The 20,558-nt window shown below is 48.0% G+C and overlaps 8 protein-coding genes across 8 annotated transcripts; 7 read left to right on the top strand and 1 right to left on the bottom strand.

The window, feature by feature from the left end:
• Window positions 1-610: 610 nt before the first annotated feature.
• Window positions 611-2,629, top strand: DFJ58DRAFT_687350 (P-loop containing nucleoside triphosphate hydrolase protein). The gene is made up of 4 exons (XM_041383325.1): window positions 611-655; window positions 715-1,543; window positions 1,591-1,780; window positions 1,840-2,629. The coding sequence occupies exons 2-4, from the start codon at window positions 716-718 to the stop codon at window positions 2,268-2,270; spliced, it is 1,449 nt and encodes a 482-aa protein (XP_041240628.1). The 5' UTR covers window positions 611-655; window position 715; the 3' UTR covers window positions 2,271-2,629.
• Window positions 2,630-3,295: 666 nt separating this feature from the next.
• DFJ58DRAFT_664880 (P-loop containing nucleoside triphosphate hydrolase protein) lies at window positions 3,296-6,322 on the top strand (the record flags this gene model as incomplete). The annotated part of the gene is made up of 13 exons (XM_041382471.1): window positions 3,296-3,498; window positions 3,554-3,606; window positions 3,659-3,693; window positions 3,754-3,788; window positions 3,842-4,173; window positions 4,225-4,332; window positions 4,387-4,455; window positions 4,504-4,801; window positions 4,856-5,221; window positions 5,275-5,466; window positions 5,522-5,729; window positions 5,799-6,023; window positions 6,074-6,322. The coding sequence occupies 13 exons, from the start codon at window positions 3,296-3,298 to the stop codon at window positions 6,320-6,322; spliced, it is 2,373 nt and encodes a 790-aa protein (XP_041240629.1).
• A 410-nt stretch (window positions 6,323-6,732) lies between these two features.
• Window positions 6,733-8,259, top strand: DFJ58DRAFT_687356 (uncharacterized protein). Its single transcript, XM_041383326.1, has 2 exons — window positions 6,733-6,974; window positions 7,034-8,259. Exon 2 carries the CDS (start codon window positions 7,085-7,087, stop codon window positions 8,000-8,002), a length of 918 nt encoding a protein of 305 aa, XP_041240630.1. The 5' UTR covers window positions 6,733-6,974; window positions 7,034-7,084; the 3' UTR covers window positions 8,003-8,259.
• A 671-nt stretch (window positions 8,260-8,930) lies between these two features.
• Window positions 8,931-11,386, top strand: DFJ58DRAFT_30838 (uncharacterized protein). The gene is made up of 7 exons (XM_041379756.1): window positions 8,931-9,165; window positions 9,214-9,436; window positions 9,487-9,976; window positions 10,028-10,267; window positions 10,322-10,561; window positions 10,616-11,056; window positions 11,110-11,386. Exons 1-7 carry the CDS (start codon window positions 9,133-9,135, stop codon window positions 11,264-11,266), a joined length of 1,824 nt encoding a protein of 607 aa, XP_041240631.1. The 5' UTR covers window positions 8,931-9,132; the 3' UTR covers window positions 11,267-11,386.
• A 460-nt stretch (window positions 11,387-11,846) lies between these two features.
• Window positions 11,847-12,614, top strand: DFJ58DRAFT_664921 (P-loop containing nucleoside triphosphate hydrolase protein; the record flags this gene model as incomplete). Its single annotated transcript, XM_041382473.1, has 1 exon — window positions 11,847-12,614. A coding segment is annotated over one exon (768 nt), but the record flags the coding sequence as incomplete, so codon positions are not given.
• Window positions 12,615-12,826: 212 nt separating this feature from the next.
• Window positions 12,827-14,555, top strand: DFJ58DRAFT_803128 (P-loop containing nucleoside triphosphate hydrolase protein). Its single transcript, XM_041390956.1, has 11 exons — window positions 12,827-12,914; window positions 12,964-13,029; window positions 13,085-13,195; window positions 13,250-13,344; window positions 13,397-13,494; window positions 13,547-13,728; window positions 13,780-13,916; window positions 13,963-14,131; window positions 14,181-14,255; window positions 14,303-14,380; window positions 14,434-14,555. The coding sequence occupies exons 1-11, from the start codon at window positions 12,894-12,896 to the stop codon at window positions 14,470-14,472; spliced, it is 1,071 nt and encodes a 356-aa protein (XP_041240633.1). The 5' UTR covers window positions 12,827-12,893; the 3' UTR covers window positions 14,473-14,555.
• On the top strand, window positions 14,534-15,225 carry DFJ58DRAFT_30845 (U6 snRNA-associated Sm-like protein LSm2). The gene is made up of 5 exons (XM_041379757.1): window positions 14,534-14,640; window positions 14,701-14,798; window positions 14,870-14,930; window positions 14,983-15,085; window positions 15,139-15,225. The coding sequence occupies exons 1-5, from the start codon at window positions 14,638-14,640 to the stop codon at window positions 15,162-15,164; spliced, it is 291 nt and encodes a 96-aa protein (XP_041240634.1). The 5' UTR covers window positions 14,534-14,637; the 3' UTR covers window positions 15,165-15,225.
• Window positions 15,226-15,285: 60 nt separating this feature from the next.
• On the bottom strand, window positions 15,286-20,310 carry DFJ58DRAFT_731304 (uncharacterized protein; the record flags this gene model as incomplete). Its single annotated transcript, XM_041386019.1, has 17 exons — window positions 15,286-15,591; window positions 15,647-15,833; window positions 15,883-16,493; window positions 16,546-16,752; window positions 16,799-17,704; window positions 17,757-17,946; window positions 17,988-18,123; window positions 18,172-18,569; window positions 18,626-18,783; window positions 18,864-19,003; window positions 19,056-19,293; window positions 19,352-19,606; window positions 19,683-19,758; window positions 19,818-19,903; window positions 19,958-20,008; window positions 20,069-20,126; window positions 20,189-20,310. 17 exons carry the CDS (start codon window positions 20,308-20,310, stop codon window positions 15,286-15,288), a joined length of 4,125 nt encoding a protein of 1,374 aa, XP_041240635.1.
• Window positions 20,311-20,558: the final 248 nt, after the last annotated feature.

Below are 20,558 nucleotides of genomic sequence, written 5' to 3' on the forward strand. Positions count from 1 at the left end.
AGATTGCGCGATCCTCAAAGCAAATGACCAGAATTGAAAAGGTTCAAGAGAAGCTATCAGATGTGTTGGGTTGAGGTAAGTAAGAATCTGCCTAAACCAAGGAAGTCTCCAATCCTCTTTTTACTGACTTCGCGTGATTTCCTCCCAAAGTAGCTGGTCGTGCACCCTTGAAGACGTTTTCTCTTTCTTCGTTCACCTTTTATTCAGTATCTGGACCGTCTGCTGCCGCAAAGTTCATAGTGCGCTAACCTTGTCAACTCGGGTGGTCGTTGTGGGTGACGTGATGCACTTCATGCGAGCCAAGGTAGCTATGAACTAGAGGAACTGTTTTGAATTGGTGTATACGGCCTCCGAATGTTTAAATAATTGACTCGCACTTTCAGTCGGGATCAAGGTGCTGCAACCCTTTGTCACGACTAGGGCCAGGGCATTAGATTACAAGATCTAGCAAACACAGCCTGAGCCCTCGATATCAAAACGTGGTGAGCATTGACACTCGTACATATCCGTCTAGACCTCGGAGTTCGCCGCAGTCTAGATCTCAGGTGTAGTGCAAAGATGGATCATCACCAACCCCACCATGTGTCGCATATATATATATCCGTTTGTAAAATATCTCGCCCATCGCCCAGCGTGGAATCGACATAGCACTCAGGTGTGGATAGCGCTATGTCCAAGGGTTGAATATCACTGACCATAGAAACGTCCCCATAGTATGGCGAATATCGTGATCTTTGGAGAAACAGGAGCGGGCAAAAGCTCCGTCATCAACCTGATGGCTAGGCGACAGATTGCGCACACATCGCTCGACTCTCACCGCTGTACCCTGCATTGGACGGAGTATACAATACCCTTCCAAAATGGGACTCGATACAAGGTGTTTGATACAGTCGGTCTCGAGGAGCCCCGTCTACAAACCGGAGACTACCTCACTGCAATTTCAAACGCATATAGCCTCATCAACATTTTGAAAGAACGTGGCGGTGTTAACCTCTTGCTCTTCTGTGTCCGCGGAGGTAGAGTGACGGCAACCATGCAGAGCAACTATAGGTTGTTCTTTGAATTTCTCTGCGAGGAAAAAGTCCCGCTCGCGCTAGTCGTCACAAATCTCGAAAGAGAGGCAAACATGGAAGATTGGTACACGCGGAATGTGGGCCACTTGGAGAAATACGGCATTAGATCCCTGGGACATGCATGCATAACTGCGGCGAATCTACTCGACGGGAGGCATAGAGACAAGTATGAGGAGTCGCGCGGCATACTCTATGAAGTGATTGAGGCTCATTGCAACGATTCTGTGGAAGGGTGGACCGGCGGGCAAGGATGGCTTGCTTCATCCATCATTAAACTTGTGGAATATGTCGCTGGACGTCCGAAGAAGTCAGATGTCATTGGAGTTCTCACAAAACGATGTGGGATGACCAAAGAAGTGGCTCAGCAGGTGGCGCAGCAGATCAGAGGCGAAAGCCTACCGCAAACGATGACTGAGATTCACGGTCACCCACCAGTTCCTTCAGATGTAAAAAATACAGGCCCGCAACAGGTTCGTGCACTGTGAAATTGTTCAACAGATGGCTGATGCCTCCATAGGGACATGAAGGTCGACCGCGTAACGTGGTGCTCTGGGGGGAGAGTGGAGTGGGCAAAAGCTCACTCATAAACCTCATTATGGGCCGCGACGTAGCGGAAACATCTCCTGACGCCCTGTCATGTACTATTACACATGCTGCATATGATGTGACGATCAGCGGGCAATGTTTCAGGCTGTGGGATACGGCAGGTAGGCATTCTTTCACTCCGAGGTATGGGGACAGAGCAGATCGATAACCATGTCGTTAGGGTTAAACGAGGGCTCCGAGGGCAAAGTTCCTGCGGCTGCGGCTGCCAGGAAGTTGGCTCTATTCCTCAGTGGCCTGAACAGGGGAGACGGTGTCCATCTCCTTGTGTATTGCGTGCGCGGAACGCGAGCCACAAAGGCTCTGCGAACCAATTACCAAAACTTCTCATCCGCCATCGGTGACAGCAAAGTGCCCATTGTTATCGTGGCGACCTGCCTGGAAGACTGGCGTCCAGTGATGACAGAGTGGTGGAATCAGAACAAGGACCAGCTTGCGAAATATGGCATGCATTTCCCTGGATATGCTTGTGTCACAACTCTGCCTGGTGGACGCGCGGAATCCCAGGATTTACGACAACGTCGTGCACAGTCTTATGAAGACGTTTGCAAACTTATTCTGGACTATTGTTCGCAGGTCCCTCACAAAACATAGGGCACTGCAGCTATAAACAAGATGACGATATATCGTAGTTCCTCACAATTTCACTCAGAAATTGGCTTTTTTGTGGGAAGATCAGGGGCATCATGCATGTGGGTACTGTACGTAGAGATATGCACTTACTTCGACGTAATCTGCGTATGACAACTTGAAACTGAACCTTGACTTCACAGACAGATGTGACCTGTGACACCTCAGAATCATTTGGTGGCCGTTGTCCAGTGCTAATGCTGTTGAAGTCGCCAATGGAGGAGATTCTTCACCATGCCAGCAAGTGTAGACGCAGTGCACATTGAATCCTCAGTACAAAAACATTTTATTGTGATGGACCCGTTTCAAACTTTAAATTCTTTCATTTTACGATACCGACTCAGTGTGACAGTCACGTTGGACGTGTGACGGTGTAACGTCATCTAGTCCCTCTCGATTCTAATTTCTCGACTCTCTCAGGCTAGTTCACTCTCGAAGTCAACCTCCTGCGGCACAGCATTCGCTTATTCCTTGTTCACAGTACAGCTGTTTCCCAGAAACGTAAATTTCTGAGGCGACCGCGACTGTCTGAGTATCTCAATGGATACAAGTACCAAAAGCCCATCATGATTGAGTCATGTAAGACTCATGTATGTAATAACGACTTTATCTCCTGCACGTGTCCATCTTCTGGTGATTCTGTACACGTACTTGCGCATGTGGACGGGCTCTGATATGAAAATCAATAATGCCAGAACAAAAAGATTTGCCAAAAAGGTCATCGCAGATCTTCTATGATTGGTTGTGACATATTACTTTGTGTAGGAATCGCCCGCGATACGCAACAACGTGTCGCTAACAGTTGTGTGTGCGGGCATCTGAAGGCATTTTCTCTCCTCATCATGCCGTGTATTACGACTTCAAGCTGCGGTCGTGATGCACTGTACGTTCACACACGCGTCCAATAAGCCTCTGAACCGAAAGCCGGCGCATAAAAACAGAGATCATTCTGATATTGTGTCCAATACGCCTCTAGCATCCAATCTATCATGGATTTACTTCGCAATAGACGCAAACAAGCAGTGTCAACGGAGCCCTCGGTCGAGCCCTCTCTTGATGTAACGTCTCTCCCTTCCCTCTCTGGTTCCGCGAGCCCTCCAGAGCCATGGGAGGAAGTGGACATATCATCTAGCGACTATGCCCGCAGGCGCAGGGAGCTTATGGAGATGATGGTTGACCTCCGATCCATGGGGTGAATTATCATGGATCTGATTGTAGCCTCAGATCGCTCACGCAATCTCTTGCAGTGCCGACGCGTTGATCGCCTTACCATGCGTGGTCGTAATTGGTGGCCAATCCGGTTTGTGGTCACCTCCCTTTGCATCCACAGCTATACTCAACTGAAATTTCAGCGGGCAAAAGTTCACTCGTCGAGGCCGTCAGTGGGGTACGTTGGCAGACAGTTTGTACTTTTATCCCTTTATTCATTTTTTTCTTTATCATAAAGATCAACGTCCCAAGAGATAGCGGAACGTGTACAAGGTGACCCTAATAACAAATAGCTATTGCGGGTATGCTCATACTACTATTTGCAGATGCCCTATGGAATGTAACATGTCTAGTCATGCCACATCGTGGTCCTGCACTATCACCCTACGTATCGGTTTCGATAGTAACGGCCTAGATCTTCAAAAGCCTACTAATGTGCGATTTGGCCCAAAGATCACTGACAGAAGTGAATTCGAAGTTTGGCTGCGTCGTGCTCAAGCAGCCATTTTGAACCCAAACGTTCCTTCTTCGACTTTCCATGCAAAGACCATCGAGGAACTTAGGAACATAAAGAATACATTGAAGTTCTCCCGCAACGTGGTATGCGTCTCAATTGAAGACCCCGATGCGACTGACCTGTCATTCTATGATCTACCTGGTAAGTACATGCTCAGCTGGATTGAGGCGACGTAACTGACGGGCAGCGAAGGCCTAATACAAAACGAAGAAGCCGAAATGGTCACCTTGGTGAAATGTTTGGCAGAACATTACATCGAGAAAAAAAACACTATCATATTGACTACGATTCCCATGAGTGGTACGTGTATGATTTGCAAAAAAAAATCTACTGAATTGATGGGCGTGCTGCCAGATGATATGGAAAATCAACAATCCATGAGTCTTGCCAGGGCCGCAGACCCCAATGGAGAGCGAACAATCGGTAAGTCACCCATACTGCAGGATGATTAAATGACTTAAAGTTCTTCAGGCGTACTTACGAAGCCTGACACACTTGGTACTGGAGCTATCAACCAGCGCCGCAAATGGGTAGAAATCATTGAAGGTTGTTCGGAGGAGCACACACTGACACATGGTTTTTACTGCGTGCGTCTTCCCGATGATGCGGAACGTGCACAACGCCTGTCTCGTGCTGAATCGCAAAGGCGTGCTGCTGAATATTTCGACACGACATCGCCCTGGAAGGACGTAATCCACCGCCATCGGTTCGGAATTCCAGGCTTTGTCTCCGATATAAGCCAACTGCTTATTCGAATGATCGAGAAAGCGTGCGTGGGCCTTGTTCTAGCTGACTCGCTATAAAGCACTTACATTGTTTATAGTTTACCGCGTCTCAGAGAAGATGTCGACGCGCTCCTAGCCAAATGTGCCAAGGACATCGATGAACTGCCCCCACCACTTGAAAATGACCCACAAATTGAGGTTTTAGGACGAGTGAATACGTTCTGCGATGACTTCAAGAGCTTTGCGAATGGTAGTCACGAAGACAAACGCCTTGCGCAGCGGAATCGTGCTCTCTATGCTATTTTCAAGAGGGATATACGCGGCACTGCTCCTGATTTCAGGCCTTTCAATGAACCGGAAGACTATGTTCCACTGGACGATACTGAAGAGAATATGACTCTTACTGAGCGAGACCCAGGCGTGAAGGTGATGGGCATATACGATATCCGCAAGGTCATCCATGAGTTTGTTTTCGTATTTTATTCGCAGTTGGGCGGCAACTCAACCATTCATTAAGGGCAATTGGATGGGAGCTTCCGAACAACGTGCCATATCAGGCGAAATCAAACCTCATTGCTCAATTCACCAAACTTTGGGTTGCTCCGTCTGAGCGCTGTTTCGTTGGTGTCAATAAAGTACTTGATCAAGTCATTGACACCCTCATAAGCACCCATTTTGGACGCTTCAAAGTTCTTGAGGAATATTTTGGGTAAGCGTTGACTCTTCACGAGTATTATCTGGGCTCAAGTTGTCTTTGAAATTAGCAATTTGATTCGAATTCAGGTTGACATCTGCAAGGCGCGTGCCCAAGCCGCTGTCAAGACAGCCTTGGAATTGGAAACTACTACTCCGCACTATACTCAGAACACGCACTATCTTCAAACGCTCCGCGAAAAATGGCTGGCTTATTATAAGACAGTTCGGAGTAGACCTTCTATGTACAGGGCTCCCATCCGCCATATTGGGGAGGCCGTGCCCAATATCCTCAATCCTTTAACTTGCCCAAGTCCTGATATCGATGATCCCCCACCTCCGCCCAAGGAATTTGTATTCAATGGGCAAAAGTCTAATTCTGCCAAGAGTCCTGTTAAGCCCACTGGTGTCAACTTGGAGACGCCCGAGTCCAAAGCTTTGAGGGCTCTTGCAGAAGCGGGGTATGCAAGTCTTCGAGTTTCAGATCTTGCAAGGTTGTTACCTCCCGACTCATTTGAGGAAGAGCTGGTTGTGATGGCTGACGTTCGAGCCTATTATCACGTTGCCTACAAGGTGAGTCTCGTTCATCATCTCCATTTCTTCGCGCTTATCACCTCGAGCAGCGCATCATTGACCATATTCCTTTCACGATCGAGCATGCTCTCCATCATGCCCTGGCAAAACAACTTTCTCAGAGCCTTCTCACGAGCTTGCTGACTGATGCTGCATCTGGGCCCAGCTTCTCTGAGCGTATGAAGGAGTTGGTCAGCGAAGATGCTTCTATCGCTCAGAAACGCCTAATGCTCTCGACAAGAAAAGAACGCTTATTAAACATTCGCCGGAGACTCATGACCTTCAGCAATGGTATTTGATCATTGTAAGGCGTCATAACGTTTGTTCGTTTGCTGAGCTGTTGTGTCAATATAGATATCCTTTACCTCCTGTCGGCGATTGGTTGTGTTGTCACTGCTGTATATTGTACTATTATCGTTGTTACATTTCATACTCGCGAACGAAGAAGTCTGATTCTTTGCTCATATCGGGGCATTGCTGCCCACAGCTTGTGATAACAAGGAGGGTCTCTGAGATATACGCGTCGACTGGATTCGTGAAGCTCCGATGAGTCGGGCATGGCAGTTGAGCCTAAGTACACTCACTAAGTACTAAGTCGTGATGCATCATAAACGATAAACGATTTTGATAACCTGGTCCGGTCATCATTACATAAGCCGGTAAATAAATTGTGCCGGTCAGCTGCTAATGTACTGTGACAGCATCGACTCCGGACGTTAGTCGTGCTCACTACTGGTTTTGATAACTCTCCGCGTAACTCAGAGTAACGCATCCAGTGACTTATTTCCGCGTTCCACTTCAGTCGGCTCCGTTATCAATAATCAGATAGCTCACCAACGATATCACTACTTATACGCCCCAGATCATTGTGCAATTTGGCGCTCACGCACATCATCAGAACATTCAACACATGCTCATCGTAGCATGCGACCATAACAGTGTTTTACTTTCGTGAGCCTTCTTCTCTCCCATCGTTTTCTGCAGATTCTGAGATTCCGATTATTTGCCAGCTATTAACTTGAAGCTGTCGCAAACCATCCCGTCACGAATTGACACCATCCATGACTTCGATCCGCTGGAAGCCACAAATCACGTATCGCTCCCCCACCGCAGGGACAACCTCTCTCCATCTAGAGGTGCCACCAGTTGGCTCTCATGCATCTTCGTCAAGCCATTCTCCCTCCCCTCAATCGCTTCAGCATTGGACAATCCACCAGTCCAGTCATTCCAAGAGACACAAGAAATGGATGATGGGCCCTTCACTGCCACTTTATCATCCTCTTGGTCGTCTAGCCCTGTCTCTCCCCGATTTGGATCCAACTGCGTTCGGGCTCCCCGCGCCGGCAGTAATAATGGATGATCCCACGCGCCGATCTTCGAATCGCGCGCGTCGCCCCGCACCCAAAGTACGCGATGCAAATGAGCCAGCTCCCTCCCCTGCCCCCTTCATCGATGTCACCCCTGCCCCTGAGCCAGAACTCAGGGAAAAACCTAGTTCCCGCAGGAGGCGCCCTGCTGGAAGCGGAAACAAAAGAAAGCGCAGAGAAGTTGATGACGGTGACGCGACCTATCCTGCCAAGCGCTCCCGCAACCCAAGGAGCTCCGCTGCCAATGCCACGACACGCACTCCTACCGCCGGAGAGCCTTCTCCTCCCTACTCCGTTGATAATTCTGCTCTTTCCCCTGCACCTGATGATCCTCCAGAAGAAAAACGGCCCGAACGCCGGACCGCCAAGTCACGTGGTCTCCCTCGTAGGGATTCTTCTGGAAGCGAGGCAACTGTCACTTCAGTATCGGCCTCAATTGTCGCGGGCAGTGTTGCACTTCTCAAAGATATCGGTGAAGATGCTCTGGACATCGACACTTCGCCATCCAGCGGGCCCAAGGACACTGAGCGTATCACCCGCAGCGGAGACCTCAGCAGCAAAGATGCCAGTTCAGATGGAGGTGGTAAAGCCGCAAATAATGTTCCAGGGTAGTATGGCACCTCCTGTATATGTGTAAGAAACATTTTGGTTTATTAAACGATATGCATTCCTTGTCTATTGCTATTTGTTCCTGACCATCTTTTTTACTTGTTTTCTCTCATCGTTAATATTTACCAGTTCGCGTCTCAGTATTCATGTACTTACTCCCTCGTATTCTTATGATTGGCTTATGAACAGGCTAAAATTTTATGAATTATCTATACTATTTCAACGAGACTGATCTGGAATAAATTGACGGATGACAATCATTATAATGAATAATTAATATTCAAGTAATAATGGCGGGGAACTAATCTTCTTTGTAGAATGAAGACGATGATCATAGCTGTTCCTTCTGAATCATTAGCTACGTAGGACGGGAACGGATAGCAGTTTCTGGTGAGTCCCGGTGGCTCGAGAATGCATCGGGTTCTTAGATTCGGTTCTAACTTAAACCGATCATACAACAAACGTAGTAGATGCGGTAACTGCCGCGTTCTCTCTCGGTAGAACAACGTTAACGATCATCATCATTGTCATTGTCAGATTGCAATAAAGAGCGGGGATAGCACTCGAAGCGCCAGTGCTTGCCCACCGACAATTATAGGCAGTGCCAACCTGTTCAGCACGTTCAAGTTGATGGATCAATGCAATGCGGCGATGCCTATTCAAGGTGGAGTCACTTATCATATAGGTTAGTCTGGCTCACCAATTTGAAGTGCCGCTTTGTTGTCAGCTAGCGCTTCGTCACGCCGGTATGCAGCGCTCGTCTTATCTAGATTCTATATAATGAATTGCCTCATATACTCCCTATAGCCAATAACTTTGCCATCGATCATATCCTGGAGTATCGTAAGAGCCGATTCAATCCTCACTGCTGCAGGAGGATCAGCTAACATGAGCGTGCACGAAGCGGCCTGGTGAATTATATGCAGCATGGTTGTTACGCCACACAATATCGCATGGAACACGTTGCATCCATGCCGCGTTGTGGGGATTTTCATATTTGGCGCTTGGACCGTATCGACATCTGTTCTGACGAACTGGGGGATATTACTAGTACATGAAAAACGCCGAACACGCAAGTCAAGACCCTCTTTCCGTTACTGAATCTCATCCGCAGTCGAGTCATCATCTTCGCAATGTCGTCGTTTCCTGGCAGAGGACTACCTACTGTGAGTGGTGTTTTGCCCTTTCTCAGCATAAAGTTAACCCGAAGTCAGCTACACACCCAAAGTCAGAGCGCAACTTCGCATCACACAGAAACATGCAATGTTGTCATTTTTGGGGAAACGGGTGCTGGTAAAAGCTCCTTGATCAATTTGGTTGCTGGGACGTCAAAGGCGCTGATATCCTGCGACGCTACGGGATGCACAACTGAAACCAATGGGTACGATGTTTTGATTCAGAACGAGACCTTGAAGGTAAAGCTTTTCGATACAGTCGGTCAGTGCAGTTCGCCGCTCTTTGATGTTTGTTACTGAACTGGATTAAAGGTCTTGGTGAGGGCCCTGAAGGAAAAGTCCCCGATAAGGACGCTCGAAGAATTCTTAAGAAGCTCCTTCGGGATCTTATGAAGCACACTGGTATTCACCTCCTCATGTACTGCGTGCGGGGTGTGAGAGCGACGAAGGCGCTCTGGCGCAACTATGATTTAATCCGCTCCGAAGTGAAGGAGAGAGTTCCAGTCGTTCTTGTCGCCACAAGTTTAGAAGACAAAGGACCAGAAATGGAGGAATGGTGGAGGGATAACGAGCGATCCATCTCGAACTTCGGGATGACCTTTGCTGGTCACGCATGTGTCACCACGGTCAATATCGATAAATATGCAGAAGATAAACTCAAGCGGCGCCACAAACAGTCATACCATGCCGTCTGTCGACTTATCGAACAATGTCGCCTATCGGAAAGGGTTCAAACTCCACAGTTAGATGTCGGTCGTTGGCTACATGTCACTATTCAGCAGGTATCAACGATGACTACAAGGTACGTAGTTTTGTGATACTCGTGCACATATCTTGCCAACATGATGAACAGGAAAAAACATAAAGATATCGTACTTGCTGAGGAGACGGCGGCAAGCGCTGGTTCACTCGCTAACCTCATGGTGGCAGAGGAGGTAACACCCACAGCTCCTGACTTGCGACTCTGTACACTGCAGTATTTAGAGACTGTCGACCTGTATGACGAAATTCGGAAGGCGTTCGAAACCATTCGACTTGAAGACCCACATCTGGAAATCAACGAGCACTCGATCCCTCCCAAAATGTGTCCAAGGTGCGTAGTCATCAGGTGCTCCTTGTGCTGTATTTTGCCAACATTGATAAGTAGGAACAATAATCAAAGTATCATACTCACTGGGGAGACGGCCACAAGCGTTGGTTCACACGTCGACCTCATGGCGGGAGATGAGGCAGCACCCACAACTCCCGACATGCAACGCCGCATGCTGCAATGTTCAGAGGCTGTCGACTCTGATGACGAGACATTCGAGGCGATCGAAACCATTCGACTTGAGGACCCGCATATTGGAATGAAAGAGTACCCTATCACTCGTGGCATCGATGATGGGTGCGCAGTCTTCAGATGTTCCTTGTGCCATGCTTTGCTGATATTGATGAGTAGGAACAACGATGTCGTACTCGCGGGGGAGACACCAGCAAGCGATGGTTCACGCCTCAACCAAGTAGCGGGAGGCGGGGTAGCTGACATAGGTTGTCGTATGCTGCAATGTTCAGAGATTGTCAACTCAGATGGCGTGACTTCCGAGGCGTTCGAAACCATTCCATTCGAGGACCCGCATCCGGGAATCAGAGAACCGACATTGACGAGTCGGAACGATGGTATCGTACTCGCTAGGAAGACAGCGGCAAGCAATGGTTCTTTCGTCAACCTCATGGAGGGAGATGTGGTAGCACGCACAGCTCCTGATGTGCGACGCCATGTGCTGCAAAGGTCGGAGACCGTCCACTTGGATGATAAGACTTCCAAGGCATTCCTACGCCTTGTGGACCCGTGTTTGAGAATTAGAGGATACACCATTATCCCTCCCCAAATAGGTACAAGGTGCATAGTCTTTAGATTCTTTTCGTACCACATTCGTCTAATTTGATTGGCAGGAACAAGAACCCAAGCATTGTGTTCTTTCGTCGACTCGAGGAGCTGCACATGGGAATCACAGCGTTCCGTGTCTTTCCCGGATACCATATCCCTCCAAACATTGGTGCAAGGTGCGTAGTCTTCAGATGCTCTCCGTATCGTAGTTGTCTAATTTGACCAGGAACGAGAACAAAATTATCGCGTTCTTGTGGCAGACGGGAACAGGCAAAAAGTCACTCGTCAACCTGATGACGAGAAAGGAGGCAGCCCTTACAGGCCCTGGCATGCGACACCGTATGTTGCGAAGTTCAGAAATGGACGGCAGGATTTCTAGGGCGTTCTTACGCCTTGAGGACCCGCATCTGAGAATCAGAGGATACCCTATCCCTCTCAAAATGGTTGCAAGGTGCGTACTCTTCACATGTTCTTCGTACCATAGTTGTATAATTTGACTAGCATGATCAAGCATATATATCTCGTATTGTTGCAGCAGTCGGGAGCAGGCAAAAGCTCACTTGTCAACTTCATGTCGAGAGAGGAGGTAACACCCACAGCACCTGACATGCGACGCCGTATACTGCAATGTTCAGAAACCATCAACTTGGATGTCAAGACTTCTGAGGTGTTCTTACGCCCTGAGACCCCGCGTCTGAGAATTAAAGAATACCCTATCCCTCCTGAAATGGGTGCAAGGTGCACAGTCTTCAGACACTCCTCGTACCATAGTTGTCTAATTTGATTAGGAGGTCCCAAGCACCGAAATATCGTGCTCTTTGGGGATACGGGGGCAGGAAAAAGCTCACTCATCAACCTCATAGCGGGAAAGGAGGTGGCGCGTACATCTCCTGACATGCAACGCTGTACAATGCACTGGCAAGAGTATAACATCGGCTTCGGCGATACATCTTACAAAGTCTTTGATACCGTTGGACTCGAGGCACTGCAACTGGGAATCAAAGAATACCTCGAGTTTGTCGAGAATGCCTATCGGCTCATCAAACAATTGGATAAACAAGGCGGCGTTGATCTGCTTTTATTCTGCGTTCGAGCCGGCAGAGTTACCGCTACGCTACAGAGCAATTACAGGCTCTTTCACGAATTCCTCTGCGAGAAGAAGATTCCCATTGTCCTTGCGATCACGAATCTTGAAAGAGAGAAGAGGATGGAGGATTGGTGGGAGAGGAACAAGGGCACCTTCGACAACTATCAGATAAAGGTCGCTGGTCATGCGTGCATCACCGCCGCTAATAGATTGGACGGCAGACACAAAGACCTCTATGAAGAATCGCGCATCACGATCCGTAACCTGGTTGAAAAATTTACTGCAAACGAGCAGAAGCAAGCTTGGTTAGGAGGGGATAATCTGTTCGTGTCGTTGACACGTAAGCTGAAGGAGTTACTTCAGGGGAATTCGCGTCTGAGAAGGAAGGATCTTGTCACTCATCTCACTAAGCGTTGCGGAATTTCTCGAGAAGTCGCAAAACGGTTGGCTGATATGATCAGGCACGACGCAGAAGCTACTTGACTTTACCCTTTCGACGACTTTATGCTCATCCGATTATGAAAATTTCCTTTGCCCTTGTCATCAATATGTCAGCATATGGATTGATGCTATGTATATATTTGAACTGGATCAAGAGAAAGAGGAAATGAACTAGCAGTGTCTTCCATAAGCCCGTCCCCATGCGTGACAATTAACGCGTGACGTCACGCGACTGCTGGGATGCAATTTGGCAGTTTCACTGTTCACGCTTTCAACTCGACGTTCCTGCGCTTTCAATTTGACTCTCAACTCCTTCCAACGATGTCTCTCTGGGTAGACAAAGTGAGAAGCTTGTTTCTTTAAGTGGCTGCCCATTCTCATATTCGCGTAGTTTAGACCAAAGACTTTGGACGACCTTCACTACCACCAGAGTTTGTCCATTCGATTGAAATCTCTGGTACGTCAATCTTGGATGTTCTAGGATCATATCTAATATGGTGTCATACATACAGGCTGCGTCAGCCGACTTCCCACATATGCTCTTCTACGGTCCTTCTGGAGCCGGAAAGAAGACACGGATCAGCTGTACTTTAAGGCAGTTATTTGGGAGTGGTGTTGAGAAGGTAAGAGGACTCTATGATTTGTTTTGGATGATGCTGATGAACACGAATCGACAGCTCAAAATTGACCAACGAGTGTTTATTTCACCTTCGAAACGCAAGCTAGAAATAAACATTGTTCAAAGCAATTTTCACATCGAGATCACTCCCAGGTTCGCTATTCGGCATTTTATACTCTTCTGTTTCGTCTAAAGCACTTTGAAGTGAGGCTGGAAATTATGACAGAGTTGTCATTCAGGATTTGTTAAAGGAAATTGCGCAGACACAGCAGGTAGACTTGAATGCGAAGCATAGATTCAAAGGTACCATCCAACGTTGCGTAATAACTAGATGTCAACCTGACCTTTTTGTTAGTCGTTGTGATTAACGAGGCGGACTCTCTTTCCCGTGATGCACAAGCAGCGTTGCGTCGAACGATGGAGAAATACATGTCAAACATGCGAATAATACTCTGTGCCAATAGCACCAGCAAACTAATAGCACCCATAAAAAGTCGTTGTCTACTTATGCGAGTCGCTGCACCGAATCCAGAAGAGGTGAGTAGATATCAAGCAATTTTATCTAAACTTGATGGTGAACGCCTCCAGATGCAAATCGTCTTGGAACATGTAGCAAAGAAGTTGAAGTTCGACTTACCTGAAGAGGCATCACAACAGATCGCTGAAGACTCTGGTGGCAACATGCGGAAAGCATTGCTCGTCTTCGAAGCCTTGAAAATGCAATCGTAAGTTCAACTTGGTATCGCTATCACCGCGACTCATCACGTGCAGGCCAGATCTTTCAGGTTCATTGAAAATAGCCAAACCAGACTGGGAAACGTACTGCCATAAGGTCGCTGATCTCATCGTCCAAGAACAGTCACCAGCACGCGTTTTGGAAGTCCGTGCGAAACTCTATGAGCTTCTTACCCACTGCATTCCCCCAACGATCATATTGAAGGTGAACCGTTCCGTACGGCATACTGAATAAGGTCACTGATAGTATCCAGACTGTTGCAGAGCGGGTGGTGGAGAGAGTGGATGAGGCTATAAAAGCCGATGTCATGCATTGGGCTGCATTCTATGTAAGTGGGTGTTGGGCTGAACCTTTGAGTTTCTCATATGTGTGCAGGAGACCCGGATGCGGCTTGGCAACAAAAAAATTTATCACCTAGAGGCTTGGGTAGTGAAGGTCATGAGTTTGTACAAGGTAGAGGCAGATTTCCACCATCTCTGGCGAATGCTGATCTCGATCACTGCTAGCACTTTATGTACAACTTCGATATGGCGGACTTTGAGTAGATGTTATTACAATATTGTATCGCTAGTTTTTTCTGTAATATCAGGAAGTCATTCATAAGGTTGAGCACAGCCACTACTCCAAATAACTGTCAGTGAAGCCAATCGACGATGTCACCGGCCATAATCATTCACCACTGCATCAGCATCTAAGCCGTGCTTCTAGCCATGGTCAGCTTTCATAGTGTCTTTCTGTGAACCCGACTGATTGTTAATTTGGACAACCAAAAGCTTATCTTTTCCGTCTTCAAGACACTGACAGATCAACGAGTAACCGTCGAGCTGAAGAACGATCTCTCGATTACAGGAGTCTTGAAGTCGGTAGACCAGTCAGTATCGTAGTTACCATCTCAGCACAGATCAAATATCACTGATGCATGCACTCCCATTCTTCGCCCAGATTTCTCAACATCCGTCTAGACTCAATCAATGTACTGGACGAGGCGAGACACCCACACATGGTGCTTAATGTACACTTTTCTATCCGGTCTAGACATTCATCTCCGTTTCTAGATGGCGGTGAAAAATTGCTTTATCCGCGGTTCCGTTGTGAGGTATGTGCAGCTCCCTGCAGAACACGTCGATACTCAGTTGCTGGAGGACGCGACACGCCGAGGTACGAAGTTTTCATGCAATGAATCCTTGCAATACTTACCGGTGATGCTACAGAGGTCGCTGCTCAAGGAAAACGGTGATGGATGTACAATATCCCTGGCCTATTGGAGGCGCAGCTATCATTCAACAGGAAACTCGTACATCAGGTACATTATTGGATGATCGGGTATTGAACATATGTGTACATTATCCTACCTGATATCACAGCGCTTCTTGCGCTCGAACATAAGCCAAAGTCTGCCAATTTCGCAATTGACCGGGTTCCAGCATAATGGCTTTTTGTGCACTTCTTTGAGACTGTATGGGTTGCGCGAGAGCTGATAATGCGAGGGTGGTCTTTTCTTCTGAAATGTTTTGATTCTGCGCTACCGATGCTAGGATGGCCGATGCAGCCTCTCTTTCTCCCTGCTTGAGCAATAAAGATGCGACTTCTCGCCTCATCTGCAAATTCGAAGGCTCGACATGGAGAGCTTTTTGGGCAAATTTAGTTGCTCTGTCGTAGTCACCCTTCCGAAAAAATCTCAGGATCATACACTCAACAATTTAAGAGTTGAATTCGTACCAGCCCAAGATAATGTTGCACGAGGAGATACGTCACGTCTCTTCGAGGATCGAGCTCATGTCTCTGTTCGACAGGGAGTGACAGAATTTCGGAAAGTGCAGCATCAACTAGCCCATCGTCTTCAGTGAGTATCCCCATTCCAGCTAGAGTGTTGATCGCCATCAAATTTTCTGGATCGGAGGTGATGCTAAAATGATAGATCAGTTGACTGGAAATCATTGACGTTGCATTCTGACCAATCAAGTAACAAGCCTGTCGCAGACTCACGGAACTCGGGCGTCCTGATCGCCCACATTGTCTGTGCCAGCAGAACAGTAACCTGGCCTCGAAGAACGCGATCGTCAGCGGCGCTTTCCAAAGCAGCTCGGAATGCCGCCATGGCAGCTTGGAGATCACCCATCTTGAAAGACGCTAACCCAGACCCGTATTGAGCTTGCACACGTAGAATCTGTGACTCCCGCTCTGCATCTTCGGGAAGTAGACCTAGAGCGTTCTCGAAAGATTCCAACGATCCTTCATAGTCCTGCAATCCAAAACGGAGCCGTGCGATGTTGGTGTGTGCGATGACAAACTGCCGTTCGACTATGGGATCCTCTTTCTCCTCGTATGCTGCTTCTAGGAGAGTAATTGCACGATTTATGTATTCCACACCCTGTTCAAGTTTTCCAAGGTGTTCGCAAATCAGGCCGAAGACATGGAGGCCGCAGGCATCAGCCGGGCAGCGCTGGAAATATCGTCCGAGGACGAAGAAGGCAGGTAAAAGACGATCTGTAGTGGGTGCACCGACTGAATTCGAATCATTTACTGCAGCAAGAACGCGCAAGGCAAATTGCAGGTCTGCCATAGGCTTGAATCATGTGTCAGTTGCTTATACAAATATAGGGCGGACATGTATTTACCACGTCTGCTGTCATGCTCACTGCATGCTCGAGTAATGTACGAGCATCTGCTTCGTGGCCGTTTGCTGTTGCAATTAATGCTTGGCCGATCCAAGCCAGGGTATGATCCGGATCAAGAGTTTGTGCCTTCGTAAATGCTTGGGTAGCCAAGTCGATGTCGTTATGATATAAGTATAGGAGACCAATCTTGGTCCACGCCACCACGTTCTAGAGAGATTGAGTTGAGATTGTAACAGGTATGTATCCTACCAACCTTGTTGTCAACTTCGATCGCCTTGATATATGCATGCTGCGACAGCTTTGGCTTCTGGGCAAAGTGGAGATCACCTAATGCGACCCAGAACCTGACATTTCCAGGCTCCTTTTGCAGGGCTTGAATCAAAAATGAGTTTGCTGCCTCCGATACTTGCCGTGTGGTACCAGAAGGCTGTTTCAAAATCCACTCGTGCAGGGCTACAGCAAGGTCGTACAACGAGCTTGGGAGAGCGGCTTCGTCAGAAGAGCCCACTGTGATGCGATAATCGTAGGCAGCGACAGCAGCTTCGAGTGCGTTGAGCCCGGTAACGGGGTTGTCTGGAGAGAGAGCTGTGAATTTGAATAGGCCAGCCAGCCGAGCACTACTTTGGTCCTGTATGAGTTCGGAGACCATAGTCACGGCTGCACGGACGTTATTTTCATCCGCGAAGACACTGATTACCGACAACTCAAACAGGGCATCAGCGGCGATTTTCCAGGCGACTCCACGGTATCCCGGGCTTTCCCGGATGGCGACTAACATAACGTCGACACAAGAGATAAAAGACTGCTCAGCTCGAGCAACGAAGCCGGTAAGCCGCTCATGTCGGGCTAAGTCGAGATGGGTCTGCGCAACAGATAAGAGGACACCGGCTTCAGCGGGACGAACGTCCAGTATAGACTGGAAAGAGGTAAGAGCCTCTGCAAGCCTTCCCGTTTGTCGTTGAACTTCCCCTATAAAGTATGTACACATCCAATCGTCCGGTCGAAGCTCGTGAGCTCGACCAAGTGCCCTAAGGGCAGCGACATGACGACCAGCTTTACTGTAGGCTTCACCAAGTCTCAGCCATGAGAGTTGGTCATTGACGTCCGCTCGGAGTGCCACTTGAAAAGCCTTGATGGATTCTGCGTAGTTCCTCTTTGTCTGGGCCAAATAAAGTTAGGTTGGAAATAACGTTATAAGTACGATCCTTTACCAGTTCCACAACACCAAGAGCCTTCCATGCCCACGTGTTTGTCGGAAGATACTTTCCCGAAGCTGCGCCATCTCCTTCTTCCATACCCGCGCCCATCCCGCCCTCACCGTCTATAGTACGCCGAGCCACCACCTCGACCAGATCCCATTCACGCTCGTCAGCAAAGCCTTCCGCAAGGCGCCTTGCGCCTCTGCTTCACGGGCGTCAAGTTCAAATGCTTTCTGGAAACACTTCGAAGCTCGCGTAGGGTCTGGCGGTGACGCGTGTTCTGAGTAATATACACCTAGCGAAGTGTATGCCGGTGCATACTCGCGATTGTGTTTGAGCGATGTGATGAAGTATTTGAATGCTTCCTCGCGGGACTCTCCTGCAATAGGGATCAGTAAGATGAGGCGAAAGGCTTGGGTCATTATACCTCCCAGATCCCAGTAGCATCTCCCAATCCGCCATAGGCATCGAGCTTTATCAATGTCACGATCCTCGATATCGTTCAAGGTCTCAAAGACCGCTTTCAAAGCATCTACGCCAGCATCCGCATGCATCCGACTAAGGCACCACGCACTTTCCTCTTTTGCTTCCACGCCTTTGTCCATATCATCAGGAAGCTGATTTGCCGCTTGCGCAAATAGCACCTCCGCCTCCTCCCATTTTTCAGCGTATTGAAAAATATACCCCTTCCCCATCAATCCGTCCACATTGGTGGGATCTTGCTTCAGGACATCATTTAAGAAATAAAGAGCGCGAGGGTGGTGCTTGGGGGGAAATAGATGGACGAAGGATGTGGCCAGAATAATGTAAAAGGCTTTACGCACTCTAAATGGACGATAAGTTATCATTACAGTTTCAAGGTTCTAACAATTTCCACCTACTCTCGGAGTTCACGGGCTGTGTTTGACTCATACCTGCGTATCAATTCTAGTCCACTTTCAGCGACTTTGATGGCATCTGGGTATTCGAGTTCCTGTAAATGGACTCGAGCTGTGATCATGTTCGCTAGCAATGAGTCCGAGAGTACTGAGAAGGCATCCTGAAGAGAGATGTCAATAATATCTTCGGGGGCGTGATTCGTAAACTTGCAAGAATAATGCCATAAGGATCGCTATCCACCGTAAAGGTCAGTTCTTCTGTAGATCCTTCGTCGCCATAGGTAGCCTTGCAGTATGCAAAGTATCCTGTCAACATCCGCGCTAATGTACTTGTCGGGAAGAGTTCTATGAACTGCTTGAGATACGCAAGACCAAGACCCTCTAGAATGCCCAATTCAGTAATCATAGTCAAATTCATGGGCGTGCCCAGTACCAACTGTATCAGAATCTCTTCCTTCAAACCACATGCACCAAGCAAACTCATCCGGAATGCCAATCGTCACAATACCGTGAACCATCTCATCCAGCTGCATGCCAAGCTGACGTTTCTCTGGGTCAGTAGAGGGGAGTGCCAGGAACAATTGTTGCTTATATCGAATGAGTTTCGATTCTGTGGCGCGCCGCAGTTTCGTCCGAGGTACTGGGGTGATTAAGAATATCATTGTATAAGGCTGGAAGCTGCAAGGCGAAGATTAACTTGACAACCGGAGTATTCGCAGTTTAATTTACCTTAGATGAGTGCCAAACCTCGATGCCAATATCTTTCTTGAGTTGCTCAGGCTTAGGACCTCCAAGGCGAGTGCGCCGCTTGTCAAACTCAGACTTGATGAACATCTCTTCTTCTCTTTCTGTCAGCGATATAAGCTCCTCATAGACAGTGAGTTGAGTTGTAGATTGCCGATTGAGTAGGAAAAATTGTGGTCGAGGTGGGATTCGTAGCATCGGGTGGAGGAAGCGATGAAAGAACCGGGTACAAAGAAGAGTCTGGTAGGTAAAGGAACAATGCTCGAATGACCTGAATACGTTGAGCAAGACGGCTTCAAAATGGGAAAATACATACTTCACGGCGTGTCCCATGTTGCCGGCGAATATCCATGAACTTTTGAAGGGTCTCTGCACACTTCGTGGCGTCGTCACTGTACGATTTTCAATTCTTAGCTTCATCAAGTATACATCACAATGAGAACACAATCACTTTTTCGCGAATATCTGCATTATGTGTTCCAGAGTATCCGCCAAATCGTCCCACCTGTGAGTTTGTTCGTAAAGCTTTGCGATACCCTATGCATCGCATCAGGTTAGAATCGCTTATTTGAGGTCGGTAACATACTGTACCTGCCATGCAAGTACTTGATCATCCTTGAGCTCTATGGCCTTTCGATAAAACTAATAAAGAAAATCAGCTTATTATATGCACCCTACAAACGAGCCTATGGTCAGGTTTACTTGCTCGCTTTTCTCGTGCTGGCCAAGTTCCAAGAGAGCAAGACCAAGAAACACATGGCTGCCCGGCGCAAGACAGTCGATATGAGACACGCAACACATTCTTTTAAATTGGGAACGCACGCGGTATAGTTATCAGGCTCGTACTCAAGAACCTGTGCCGCAGCTTGACGCGCTTGTTCGTACTGTTTTCTGCCAATAGCATCTCTCGCTGCCTTCAACTTGGACTTCGCGAATGATGACATGATCTGCAGTCGCCGGGAAAGAACTCGACTGGCGCTCGAAAGACGCTCTAGGTGTACAAACCGCCCAGGCCTATGTGAGGATAGTAATGTGTTTCAAGCTTACGTGGAAATTAAATGTCGTGCAGAATGTCTTCACAAGTGTTATGCCCAGTTGATCTACTGCTTGGAGGCGTAGGTACCTAGTGAGACCAAACGCTGGCTTACTCAGCGAGGCTGGCATGTAACATTATTACAGTAAGATTGATAGA

This window comes from Suillus subalutaceus (assembly GCF_016647625.1).
Source record: "Suillus subalutaceus strain FC151 chromosome Unknown DFJ58scaffold_103, whole genome shotgun sequence".
Lineage (NCBI taxonomy): Eukaryota > Fungi > Basidiomycota > Agaricomycetes > Boletales > Suillaceae > Suillus > Suillus subalutaceus.